This window comes from Vipera berus (genome assembly GCF_964194415.1).
Source record: "Vipera berus genome assembly, chromosome: 4".
Lineage (NCBI taxonomy): Eukaryota > Metazoa > Chordata > Lepidosauria > Squamata > Viperidae > Vipera > Vipera berus.
In genome coordinates, this window is record NC_138206.1 from 38,472,217 (window position 1) to 38,486,878 (window position 14,662).

The 14,662-nt window shown below is 36.1% G+C and overlaps 1 protein-coding gene across 1 annotated transcript in view; it reads right to left on the bottom strand.

The window, feature by feature from the left end:
• Positions 1-911: 911 nt before the first annotated feature.
• The window catches only part of PROS1 (protein S), a 62,914-nt gene continuing 49,163 nt past the window's right edge, over positions 912-14,662 (bottom strand). The window contains exons 10-17 of the mRNA XM_081326927.1: positions 14,489-14,610; positions 13,453-13,571; positions 11,858-12,047; positions 10,317-10,484; positions 7,149-7,317; positions 5,708-5,859; positions 4,490-4,706; positions 912-1,319 (exon numbers count right to left, since the gene is read on the bottom strand). Coding sequence (XP_081183053.1) covers positions 1,138-1,319; positions 4,490-4,706; positions 5,708-5,859; positions 7,149-7,317; positions 10,317-10,484; positions 11,858-12,047; positions 13,453-13,571; positions 14,489-14,610 — 1,319 coding nt within the window. The 3' untranslated portion in view covers positions 912-1,137. The remainder of the gene's footprint in view (positions 1,320-4,489; positions 4,707-5,707; positions 5,860-7,148; positions 7,318-10,316; positions 10,485-11,857; positions 12,048-13,452; positions 13,572-14,488; positions 14,611-14,662) is intronic.

Sequence of the window (14,662 nt, forward strand, 5' to 3'; positions counted from 1 at the left end):
TTATAACAGTGAATTATCTTTGGTTTTAAATGTTCAGACAGCTGTTTAGAGGAATCAATGACTGTAGAAAGTAGACAAAATAACAGTGTCTATCTAAACAGCTATAAAGGTAGAATGTTTGCATTAAATTGTTCAATGGGAGTCTTCAATCTTAGATGCTTAGTTATTTCTAAGGTAGAAATAATTCTGAGCCATTAAAACTCACAAGTTGTGTGCACAGCTTTTTTTTCCAAATCAGATATAAATCTTCCACTTGACAAAATATGTTTATTCAACCAGAAAAATATATGCTATGCTGTGAGATAAGAAAACTAGACAGTTGTATTTCTCATCTGCAAAATCTTATGAGACTGTCACCTTTTTTGCAGAAACTTCTTTTTTTAATAACTGTATAGTTATGAAACTGGGTTGTTTCATAAGAATAAATTGTAAATATACACATAGATCTTTAATCAACCCAATAAATCAGATATATCCTATTCATCATATTCTGCTTTGTATTACTTTTAATAATATAAAGTTATCTGCTTGGATCAGTAGTAATTATGTTTTTCAAAATTGAACATTTACGTTTTTCAGTAAGGAGAAGTACAATAGTTGTTTAACAAGTACTTCTGTAACTAAAAAGCTTATATAGGATTGAAATTAGATCCATTTAATATAATAAATTAAGACCCATATTTGTTTGAATTTTCTCACAAATGCTTTGTTCTTTTGTCAGTTTGACTCTTACCCTTGAAACATTATTGCAAGATTAAGTAAATGGATGTTGATCAAGAGTTTATATCCTATCCTATCCTTTTCAAATGATCAAAGGATTTTAACATTGTTATTTGGGAAAAAATGAAATACCCTATTTTAATAACCAGAATACATAAATTAAGTGCAAGTAGACGTTTTCAGCTTTTTTTATTTTCCCAAAACACATGTAAAATACAAAATATGTTAACTATAAAACTAAAAATATTGAAATGACATCAGCAATACTATCCTGATGGGAAGTTAACCTTGGTTCTGTCCATTCATGTTGGAGATATCTTTAAGATGTACATGTTCAGAAAATAGATTATCGGTAATAAAAGAGCATTTACAGTTCAATCCATTTTGTGAAGAACAATCAGGGTTTTCCTGTAGACTTTAAAAATCAAAAAGGGAATCCATGACTTCAGGCCTTGGTTGCAACAGTAGTGGGCATGAATGGGATCTAATGTCATTCTGTTTGGAAATGGCTTCATCCAAATCCAACTCCTTATCATTTATTTTCACCTCCATGCAGCCATTGTAAAAAATTGTGACTGGAGTTGCCTCAACCGGAACATCTGAATAAAACAGAAGATAGTTAATACAAATTCATGCAGTCAAAAAACAGTTAGGATAAAAATGTTTAAAAGAAAAATTGTATTTGATATGAGTCAATCCAGTTTTTCTGAAAGAATTTTGACATCATTTTAGTACAATTATAGTCGCAGTAATTAAACTGATGTCAAACTGATTTTTTGCGTCCCATCACAGTATTACCTCAGCAATAGGGAATCTATATTTCTATAAGTCTCACAGTTAATAGTATTGGTAATATACTTAGTGGTTTGGCAGAGAGCATAGAATTGTTACTAATGATTCCTACTTATAAATCAGAGATAGTATGTAGAGAGGAGATTATGCTGTAGATGGATATGTTTCTTAGATAGTTTAGAATTTCGACCTAAGAAATCAAATAGGCTCTTCTCTTTAGATGAATCCAGTACAAATTTGTTTGTTTGTTTATTTGATTTGTATACCGCCCTTCTCCCGAAGGACTCAGGGCGGTGAACAGGGACATAAATATCAAAATACCCAAAATACAGAAATTAAAAACAAATTAAACCCTAGTGCCCAAATGCAGAAATAAATTACATTAAAACAATAATTAAAACAAAACCCATCAGACCAGGCCGGCTTGTACAAACAAATAGGTTTTTAGGTCACGTCGGAAGGAGCGAAGGTCGGGAGCCATCCGGAGCTCAACCGGTAAACGGTTCCACAGGTCAGGCACACCCACAGAAAACGCCCTCCCCCTGGGGGTCACCAGATGGCATTCTCCGAATGGCGGCACCCTGAGGAGGCCCTCTCTGTGGGAGCGCACTGGGCGGAGGGAAGTTGATGCTGGTCGCAGGTGCTCCCTAAGGTACTCCGGACCCATGCCATGTAGGGCTTTGTAGGTCATAACCAGTACCTTGAATCTCACCCGGAAGGCAACCGGAAGCCAATGCAGCTCACGGGAGTATGGGAGTATCAGGAGACCACCAACACAACTTGCGCGGCTGCATTCTGCACCAGTTGGAGCCTCCGAGTGGTCCTCAAGGGCAGCCCCATGTAGAGAGCGTTGCAGTAGTCTAACCGAGAGGTCACGAGCGCATGAGTGACTGTACGCAAGGCATCACGGTCTAGATAGGTCCGTAACTGGCGCACCAGGCGCAACTGGGCGAAGGCTCCCCTAGTCACAGTTAATATATGATCTTCTAAAGAAAGCTGTGAATCTAGGAGAACTCCCAAGTTGCGAGCTCTATCTATGGGAGGTAATAACTCACCTCCCATAGTGAGAGATGGAATGATCTGAGTTTCCTGAGATGCTGGCACGTACAGCCACTCCGTCAGGGTTGAGCTGAAGCCTGTTCCTCCCCATCCAGACCCGGACCGCCTCCAGGCAACGGGACATCACGTCGAGGGCATCACTGGGGTGGTTTGGGGTTGAAATGAAAAGCTGGGTATCATCAGCATACTGATGATACCCAACTCCAAAGCCACGAATGATCTCACCCAGAGGTTTCATATAGATGTTGAACAGGAGAGGCGAGAGGACCGACCCCTGAGGAACTCCACAAACGAGAGGCCTCGAGGTCGATCTCTGTCCCCCTGCCAACACCGACTGCGAACGTCCCAGGAGGTAGGAGGAGAACCACTGAAGAACCGTGCCTCCCACTCCCAATCCTCTGAGATGCTGCAGCAAGATACCATGGTTGATGGTATCAAAAGCTGCTGAGAGGTCTAATAGGACTAGGACAGAGGAACAACCTCTGTCCCGAGCCCTCCAGAGATCATTCACCAGGGCGACCAATGCCGTCTCCGTGCTGTGCCCGGGCCTGAAACCCGATTGGTACGGGTCCAGATAGTCAGTTTCCTCCAGGACCGAAGGGAGCTGATGCGCCACCACACTCTCAACAACCTTAGCAAGAAAGCGAAGGTTGGAGACCGGACGAAAGTTGTTTAATACAGCTGGGTCCAAGGTAGGTTTCTTGAGGAGAGGTCTCACCACCGCTTCCTTCAAGACGGAGGGGAAACAACCTTCACTCAAGGAAGCAGATATCACCGCCTGGAGCCAGCCTCGTGTTCCCTCCTGAGCCGAATAAACCAGCCATGAAGGGCACGGATCCAATAAACAAGTGGTGGAGCTCAGCTTCCTCATAATTCTGTCCACTTCCTTTGGAGTCACACGGTCGAACTCCTCCCAGATAACATCGACAAGACCACCCATGTCCTGATCGTCAGACTCTGCCCAGTCGGAGTCCAAACCGGTCCGAATCCGAGCGATTTTGTCCGACAGATGTTGGCTAAACTCCTCGGCACGACCCTGTAAGGGATCCTCCCTCACCTCCTGATTAAGGAGGGAGCGAGTTACCCTAAACAGGGCGGCCGGGCGATTATCTGCGGACGCAATGAGGGTAGAGAAGTAATTAGACCTCGCCATCCTCATTGCCACGAGATAAGACCTAGTAAAGGATCTTAGTCGCGATCGGTCGGATTCAGATCAGGTGGATCTCCAACAGCTCCCTAGGCCCCGTCTCCGACGCTTCATCTCCCGGAGCTCCGCGGAAAACCATGTAGTGCACTGGGATCTGCACTGAGTCAGGGGCCGCAAGGGAACAACTCGGTCAAGTGCATCCGTGGCAGCCTTTTCCCAGGCTTCCACTAAGGCATCAACCAAGCTGTGAGCAAAGGAGGCAGGTGGGGACCCCAGCGCTGCCTGGAACTTCTCAGGGTCCATTAAGTGCCTGGGGCGGAACCATCTTGATGTATTGTGGAAAGCCGAAAATGTGAATGTGTTAGTGCAGCTTCCCTCTCCCCCCTCTGATAATGTTTTATAGCTCATTTTTCCACTGATACAAATGATTAAACTTTGTGTAAGGAATAATTTCTTTTAATAAGAACCACTAGGTGTTGCATTAAACACTAAGTGTGAAATCTATGCCTTATGCTGAATCAACTCAGTCTACTATATTGAAGGACTTCTTAATTGATTTTATCAGGGCTAAGCTGACCTATGCACACAATTAAATACCTTTATTGTGCAGGTGAAAAACTGAAATTTCCTCATTTCAAGGCTGATATTTTATGTATTTTTCAGAATTTCATGGAAAGTCAGCCCACTACAGTTGGTGACTGTTGGAGTGGATTCTTCTAGGAGACTTAATCCTATAAGCATTTACTGAAAGTCAATAAAAACAAGACTTACCAGGAATGCCCCCTAGGTAGGTATCAACAGATTCATTGAGTGCTTGTTCAAGGACAGAGAGATGTTGTCCTGAATAGGTGATAACTGAATGTGAATCAGCTGTAAGTTCAAGCTGCTGTCTACTTATCCTGAGTCTGAGTAGCACTCTTTTTGAGGTACACAAATTTCTTGACTCTAAGTGAGCAACAATGACATTCCGAATGGATACAATGATTTCCTGAGATTCAGAAGCAAAACAAGAGGGAGTAATCAATTTCAGTTTATATTTCATTTTTCCATTCCCAGAACAGCTTAAAAAGCCTATATAATGAATGCAATAGCTTACCAAACATATAGTAAATGTATTTCAGTTAAGTGACAAGAACAAATACTAAAAATATGAATATTTAAATACTAGTGATAATTCAGTGAATGTAAGATTCATAATTGAATAAATCAACTTATATTTCTTAGTAACATTTCAATAAATCATAAGAAATAATTAAATACAAATTTAGCATTTTTGCAGCCCTGATGTGCTTGCTTTAATGTTTACCACCAACATTTTTCAAACTATTTTCTAAATGTAAACAAAATCATTTCTGACATGAAGAACCACGTTTCCAGAAATATATATCATATTACAGCAGATGGCTTACTTTTAATCAGAAGCATTCAGGGTTTTGTCTTATCAAAAAAAATCAGGATGGCAGAATGATCAAAGCCCTGTCCAATTTGTTGCATGCATGCATGCAGTCACATTTTACAAGATGGACAGCCGTATAAATATGATACATAAATAAATAAATACCAGGACTTCAAATTGGGCTGCTGAAACTGCCACCTTAACTTTTTTGACCTCCATCCTGAAGTCACTGCTTCTTTTAATTATCTTTTCATGAAAATTCTGCACAGTAAAGTCATAAATCAGAAAAAGATTTTTTTATAGAGATCCATAGATTTATTTCAAACAAGGAATGATGTGACTAGGGGGGGGGAATGAGGCATTTATCTCAGTCTCCCTATGGTTGGTGAAAAATATTAATTTTTGCTTGTCAAAATCAAACTAATTATACAGATGTCTAAACATAATTGCCTCTCAATTCCTTATCTGGCTTAAGCTAGGGAAAAGTCTACTGAATCTTAGTTGCATCACATTCTCATGGCAAAGGAACTAAAAAGTTTCCTAGTTATTTTTCCCCTATGCCTTGGAATGCATATAGTGGGAGAAAAAAATACCTGTGCATTTGTTAAGCTGGAATCCACAATAGACAAAGCAAGAGGAACTGTTTCACCTGAAACCAAGGCAAGCATTACTCCAATGCCTGTGGATGGACGGATAGCCATTATCACATTTATTAACCAATCATCTGTGTTGCTTGAAACGTTATCTGTTTTATTTTAAAATAAATCAGAAAGCAAGAGAAAAGACTGTATTAGCCAGTAACAAAATAATCATTTATTTTCAACTTTCCCACATACCAAAAATGTTTTGAAACAGATTATTTTACTCTTTCCTGAAACACATTTTTTTTAAAAAAATGTATGTAATGCTACTTGTAAGATTTTTTTTGAGAAGTGCCACCTTATGTATTTCTCTATCCTGCCTCAAACTGATAAGCAGACTCAGTATAAATCTTGAAATATTTCTGTTATTTTCCAGCACGTATCTTTGCAATATTTGCAGAAAAGAGGTGCTTCATCATAAACAACTTTCACCCAAGAACCTGGATAGATAGATCATGACAACATTTTAGGGCTATAGCTTTGAAATACTTCTGCTAAGATCTACAAGGATATTTGAGCAGAAACACCTGCCTTGTAGGCAAGACTCCATATTTAGGTACAGGCAGTTTGGTGTAGTAATTAAGGTACCAAGCTAAAAACTGGGAATCCAGGAGTTCTAATCCCAGTCAGCTGTGAAACTAACTGGGTGACCTTGGGCCAGTCACTCTCTCTCAACTCTAGGAAATAGGCAAACCACTTCTGAAGTCTTGCCAAAAAATAACTCCAGTTATTGTCATTCTTGGGCCCAGATATTTCCAGTACAATAGCTTACAACCTCAGCATCTTCTGTTTGGATTACTGTTTCGATCTCCCTTTGAAGAATATTCATAAACAAAATGTTGAAGTTCAAAAGAAAATCAATTCAACAAACTAAAATCACTTTTTTGGTCATTATATAGGTCTCCTCTAGACATACGTTACTTATAGGTCTCCTGGTAAAATTCAAAGTGCTGTCACCTATGAAGTTTATGATGGCTTCTGGCTATTTGGGGGACTTTCTGCTCCAAACAGAATCTGCCCATCTTGCACATCTGAATGGAGAAGGCATGTTATAGATTCCTATCAGTCACAAAGCTAAGGATCCTAGAAAAGGTCTATGTGGTTGCTGAGAGTCAACAGTGGCACATAATAAGTCAAACAATCAGTTAATAAACCTAGGGGAGTGAGGACAAGAAAAAGTGTCTGGTAAATGTAAATTGTATCTTCCCTATTAACATTGAAGAAGAAAGCAAAAACAACCCTCTTCATCAGGCTTATTTTGGGAGAGATGTTTTGCCATATTGTATATTTAACAGTTTTATGATTATGATTATACACACACAAACACACACACACATGCAACAATACTATTCAGAGTTTATGATTAGAAACTTTGTTAAACAAGCAAGCTTACTGTAGCTAATGTGAAACTTTGCCATGCCAGTGCCAGGGTAGTAAGATCCCTTTCCAACATTTATTAAACAATGTTTGCTTTGCTTCTCTTGAATCAACTCTTTTACACCAGAGGTTCCTTGATTTAACAAGTTCCAGCCCCGAATACACCCATCTAAACGGGGGTTAATCTGTAAAAAAAAAATTATAGAACTCATTATGTTATTCCAGGAATATCATCCAAGGCTGGAATTTGCATTGAATTTGTTGATACCATTTGTACTTTTACAATACTGACAAGATAGGTATAAATATACACAACATGACACCAGTTTAGAGTAGAGATGCCATACTGGGAATCTACTTAAATATCTATGCTAGCATCTATTTCTTTCTCTTCAAATCATACTCTCTTAGTTCATCATTTCACAAATTTCCAAAAGATAATTTGTATTCATTAGCTACAAAAAATAACAAGTTGGAGGAGTAGTTACTTGGGAAGAATAAATCCATCTCTTAACTAGCTTCGCAGAAAACCATGCTAGTTTCAGGAAAGAAAGTCTTTTCCTTTGTAGACACAGGTAGTTCTCACTTACCAAATGGTAATTGGGATTGGTACTCCATCAAGCTAAATGATCATAAGGAGTGACATCATATGATCACACTGATTTACAATGGAAGGTTTGCAGTTCCAATTGCTGTCATCAGGCAAATCCCGCAGTGTCCCTGTCACATGATTGCCATTTGTGACCTTCTGCCTGCTTTCCTAGTGACTTTGCATGTCACAAGCCGGCAATGAAAGTCACAAATGGTGATCATGTGATTTCAGGATGTTGCAATGCCATAATTGCGAGCTGGTTGCTAAGCACCCAAATGGCAATCATGTGTTGGCAGAGATGCTAAAATAGCTGCAAGTACAAGAATCTGTAATTAAGATCCCTTTGTTCAGCCCCATCATAACTTTGGTTATTGAACAAGTGGATGATAAACAAGGAACTATTTGTATCAGAAAATTATGCAAGGTAGGCAAAGAAAAAACAGGGAAATTTAGCCTTTCTCTGCTAGCCAGTTTTGTGATAAAAGGTTAGTGTGCCTGTTTGTCAAATTATCTATCAGGGATATTTAAAACATTTGTTATAGAACTGTGTTGTGCTTTCAGAGTTTTGAAGCATTTCTTTCAGATGTTATGCACTGCCTTTTTATAGTAACTATACATATATATATATAAAATAAAACTATACATATATATATATATATATATATATATATATATATATATATATATATATATATATATATATATATATATATATATATATATATATATATATATAAAATAAAATAAATAAATGCATATTATAAATAGTCTGTGCGCTAGCTGCTAACATTTTAAATTGTTTTCACAGATTTTTCATTGATTTAATCCAACTCATTAATTTATTAAATAGTGCAACACTAACTCAAAGCAGTGTTAAAAAGCTTTCCATAGCCAAATGTATTTCTATCTTCATATAATGGAACACTGATATTTAGTTGTTTTTATGACCTCAAATAATGTGACCAATATGGAAATATAGTTTGAAGTATGACTTACTAAGTCATATTTTAGCTCCTAGGTGACAACAGCTGTCAGTATATGCTTAAAGTTCCGATAAGCTAAAATTACAATCTCTTTTGCAGATCAGGTTTTATGCTAATCTTTGGGGATATAATTCTCAGAAGGGTCAATTATTTTCCTGGTTTAGGATTCCATAAAGCTGTATTTCAATATTTTCCATGTACACCATTTGTTCATTGAGGAACAACTGACTCACACAAAAATTTGGAATATGAAAATACATGACTGGACTCCAAGGCCGCTGTAGGAGGGGACATAAAGAATTACTTTCAGTGTAACACTTGCAAGCATAACTGGCAGCTGGGATCAAGCATCTCTTTTTGCTGAAAGCTGGATGTGATTTCTACATGTCAGGCAAACAGCCAACTAGTGATCAGTTGAAATTTATGTGCATAGCATTTTTCAATCTTTTGTAGAACTTGCAAATGCCCAATTTTCTGTGTGAAAAAAAATGAAAACAATCTTTAGATTAAAAATGTTGTAAAGCAGATAACTCAGTAGATAATCTTGAATTTTTAATATGCCTACATTTTAAAAGTAGCAATAATGGAATCTCATAAGTAGTACAATCAAGGTTATTTATGTTTACACTGTTACTTCAGGCATGATTAAACTGTTATTAATCTTCTCTGCCATTTCATTCTGCTATTAGCAACTCTGCCCTTTACGAAGTAGGAAGCACATATATATTTTTTCTCTGGAACAGCACTTTGCCTGGTAGACTGTCTTTGTAAAAAGACATAGTTTTTTTCTTTTTTTCTAATAGCAAACATCCTTATTGTCTTTTTACAACTATCTCATTGAATGCTTAAAACTGAAGCTCCTTCTTCCAGCTATAATTTATTTCCAAATTACTGCAGGACAAATGCTACTCTAGCTCATGAAAATGCATCAGTACTTTCAGTATAAGTGTTAGTAAAAAAAAAAATTAAAGCAACCCTTTTTGAAGCTGTAGCACTTAATGGGATACTTCTTCAAATTTTACTCCTTCGGGACAGATCACTTCACTCCTGTTAATGCATGGAATAATAGACAACACCTGTGCACTGAAAGTTATGAAACAATATGTTGGAGGAAAAAAAAACTTATGTTTTTTTCATCATTGTTTGAACTGTGATCCTGGTTGTGGATATACTCATTCTACAGATGTCATGTGAACCTAGAAGGCAACTGACTCTCAAATAGGTGTGTATATCTAATATAGTATATGTGTGTAAGTGTGTGCATTTCACCACATTTATTGCCTTTTCTCAGCCTTTCATAGTCCTGGGTTCTTTAGAAGTGTTGGAGCTGTGATTTCCTGGATTCTCAAGTTAAAGAGTTATGCTGGTAAGAATTCAATAAATTATAATCAATTCTTAGAATATTAGATTAACAAAACTCTTAAAAATGGTAGGTGTAGATTAGCATTACATTCTGTTTTCTAAAAATAAGTCTCTAAACTTGTTATTATACAATATACACATAATATTTCTATAAGAACGAGTTTTAAAAGAAAAAAAGTTCTAAATATTAATTGCTATACCTAAATTTACTGTAATATGATACCCCAGCAAATGCTACAAAAATTACCAATTTAATGAGACTGTTGTCCATTCTGCGAGGGAGTCCTGCAATATACACTTTTGTGTCCAAAAAGCCATTGGAAAGCTTGAAAAGAGGTCTTGGGTTATTGATGTTCATCACTGCTTCTTTCGCTATTTTCACACTGATGCTATGCTCTAGTTCTTCCACAGAGATCTAAATACAAAAAAAGTTATCAGAAGTATATAAATGCCGAGAATCTGTTCCAATCCAGCAACAATGATGTGGTGCAATAAGATCCTGATTTGGTTGAAGGGATTCACATAATTAGGGCAACATTTGCTAAAAACCCACTAGCCAGTTTACAATGCAAAGGCACAATATAGTTTGTGAAACCCGATGGGCCCTTAGCATCCTTTCATGTATCCAGAACCCCCAATACATACTTTGTTTTAGTACACTGATAAATATAACCAGATAGTTTGAATTAGTTTAATTCACTATAGAAGACAAAAAGAGTTGGGGACGGTCTTCTAAGCAGGCCAAGGGAGATAAAACCTAGGGGAACTCTAGCAAGTGGAAGGCTGATGATGGAGGAAGGTGATAGTTAGCACCCTAAGATAAATCTAGCCAGTGCTGGCTGATTAAGTTTTATTGTTTTGATAGCTGATGATCTGAAATGCACTAGACAGTGTTATCCTGTTAAAGACTTGTTAGTTCAATGACTGTCTTGGCCAATAAATAAAGAAAAGCATTACTTGGGGGAAAAAGTGCTGAAATTGGGAACTGGCATGGAATAGAATGATCTGGTACAGAGGGCCCTCTACTTTTACTATCAAGATACTAAGCCAAAAGCTATAGCAAAATATCTTGATTATATAACCATAATATCCTGTGGCCATACTCTTGTGCACAGTAACTGCAGATGTTATTACAAAAGAACTGCTGATGTTTGAATGGATATAATCCACAATTTTTTTTAAAAAAATCAACCCTCAAACTTTCAATACGCATTTATATTGACTTGGGCATTGATAACAATGACTTTCTAATTATTCTCAATAGGTAGGTTATTAATTCACATTCTGAAAAATATGTTAGATAATACTGTATGTATATTGTGGTATTTAGCTCTTGTACATAACCTTTACATCTACAGAACAGAATGCAACGTGTCCATCCAGTCTGACAATCGTTAATCACTTCAGAATATAATATAAAGGTATAATATAACACCTTTCTATCCCGCAGTGTTATTTACTCTCAAAGAAATCTTTTCAAGCAACTGAAACCTTTGCTTCTACTGTAAATGCTAAAATAATTCTAAGAATGAACAATCAATGTCTTAATAATTTTTAAGTTCTGGATTTAAAATCCTGATGGAAGTCTGGACCTATGGTTTAAAGAATTATAAAATACATGACATTATTTCATTTAAAGAAAGTGACAGATTTATACTACAAGCGCATTACATTAAAAAAGGCTTATTTCATAAAGCTGCTTTTCTGTATGTTTAGATTATTCATATGGCTTCTCAATTCACAATAGTGACTCTGTTTTCAAGCTCTCATTTGCTGAAAAAGACTTACCATGTGCCACAAGCCATCATTAATAGCTTTACCACCACTTGTTACTTTCATCCCAAGCTCGTTTTTAAATTGAATTTCAATCTTTCCTTCACGCAAAGCAAGTAGAAACCAGGCTGTACTGTTTGTGGTTTCAGCATACAGTATTACACCCTCCTTATCATAAGTCCGGAAGTCAAATTCTGCAGAAAATCTGAGTTGAGAAAAAGCAAGCCTAAAAAGGATGCAGCAGGAAGACTGGATATATACATTAAGAATGTTGTTACATGTACGCAGTGCTTTTTTTGTAAAAGAAAAAGGTGCTGGAACTCACACATGTCATACAACCCGCCTTGCCTACCCTACAAGGTTCCATCCAAAAAAGGTGCAAGAACTCCGTTCTGAGCGTTCTATGAGAAAAAAAGCCCTGCATGTACGCCAGTATGATACATCTGGACTTAAAAAACTGACTAAAGATAAAACAAGAATTGCTTAATGAACATGAGAATTTTTCATGGTTAATGCATTTGCAAATAACTTGAAAAATAAAAAGTGATCTCAGATGAGGGAGATAAAATTTGAAAAACACAGACTCAAAATAATTATTAATGTGTGTTTAAAAATTGCTATTTAAATATGAAATGTACACAGCACAAATTAACTGTATGATAAAATGGGTGCAAAACTTTAAAGCTGTAATAACAGTGAAATAACGAAGAACTAAAGAAAAAGCTGTAACATTTACATGATGCTACAATGTGATGGAAAATTGGTAAAACAAATCTTTTACAAAAATCCTTGACTTATGAGCACAACTGAGCTCAAAATTTCTGTTGCTAAGAGAAACCTTTGTTAAATGAGTTTTGCCCCATTTTATGACCTTTCTTGTTGTTGTTGTTGTTGTTGTTATTTATTATATGCCATAACAAAGAAGGAAAGTTTTGTTGCATGCAATGATTATTTAAAAAGACGCAAAAGTATCAAAAATGCATCAAAATATCCAGAAAATTCCAAAAATAAAATTTGAATTAAAATCACAAATATTAGATGTGTCCAGAAAATATAAATGAAAACTATCACAATTTAACATACAGACATATGTATGTATGTATGTATGTATGTATGTATGTATGTATATATACATGTATATAGGTATATATTCACTGCAGAAATCTACCCAAATGTGAAATCTACATAGACAAACATATAGATAACATAATAAGGTAAGCAAAGACACAGAATATGGCTTTTGAGGAAAAGATAAAGTGTTAAAAATAATTAAACTGATTCAAAGAGAAGTCAATAATAATGACAGATGTCCAAAACATAGTGTGAAAATATTTAAGCAGCATTGCTGGTATTGAAAAAAAAAGGAGGGGGTGGGGAAGAAGGAAGCTACTGCAACCTTTGTTATATTTATTTTATTTCGTTTATTTTATGTGCATATGTATGCATTCTCTTTTGTTTGGTTTTGCTCTTTTTGTTGTTTTATTTATCAGAAAAAATGTTACAAAATAAAATATATTAACTGGCATTGATAAAACTGCTTACAGCTAGTTACATACTCATGATAAACAACAGAACTGCATTTATCTGCATGCTTACTCATAACTACTCACCTTGTAACTTCTGGCAATCTAAACCTTAAATACAAAACAGGGATTCCAATGAATTGTTCTGCCAGATAAAGCAATTCATAATTTTTTTCAAGGTTCAAAGGGAGACAATCTGGTACAGTCTAGAAATAACAGGCAAAAGAAACATTAGGTAATTATTCTTCCAAACTCTTCTCCAAATCTGCTTGCCACAGTTGAGGCCTATTAGTATATAACCATTTGTACAGTTAATATTTTCATTGTTTTCAAAAATACAATTGCAAGTTTAGAGGGAAAAGACAAAATAAGCAAGAAAGGAAGATTTAACCATATATTGTCAATTATAATAGTAATGTATATAACATCTCCTATTCCTGCTTGTTGCAGTGAAACTAAAAATCTCATTGATCCTACTTCCTACGGTAGTATCAGGGCCTGAATCCAAATCAAGCTTGCTGTACTTGCATTGTTCTTTTTTTTAAAGCCATCCAGTTGTTTGTAGAATGACTAATGCTTGTCTAATTTTGACATAATTTGGACTCAGGATAAACTCTAACCTTTATAATTAGTTGGTATTTTATTATGGTTAATGATAATACAATATCTAAACTATCTTTTAGAAGTTTAGAAGGAATTTTGTGGGGTGGTCAGATGTTCTTGGCAAAAAGCAGTCTTTCAAGTAAACTGATTCTATGTCATGTAGGTTTTTCAAGTAATAAGAACATATATTTTATTAATATATAGGAATTCTGTTTCAAGTCCATCTTTAGCCAAGGAAGCTTTCCAAGTGACTTCTCTCGGCCCACAACTAACTTTATAGAACTGTTGTTGTATTGTTGTGGATATATAATTAAAGGATGCTGCTTTGAAATTTTAGAGGAAAAGAAGAATATAAATCTAGGTAATAAAAATAGGAATATAAATAAGCTGCTTTGAATACAGGGAGAGACAAAGTTATGAATAAATCAATAAATCAGATAGAGTGCAGAAGTGGATGGTAAAAGATGTTTAGCTGTCTCCTGGCATCAAGAAAAATAAGAAAATGTTAATTATATTTCACCTCACAAGTCCTCATATCCTTGGAAAGCTTGAAACCTTTTTTGCCATCACAATAGCATGTGAAGCTTCCTGGAGAATTAACACAGATTTGGGAACAAGTGTTTTCAGCACATTCATCAATATCTGCAGGGAAATGGGAAAAAAATGAATCAACTGGCAGAATCCTTGAGAATCA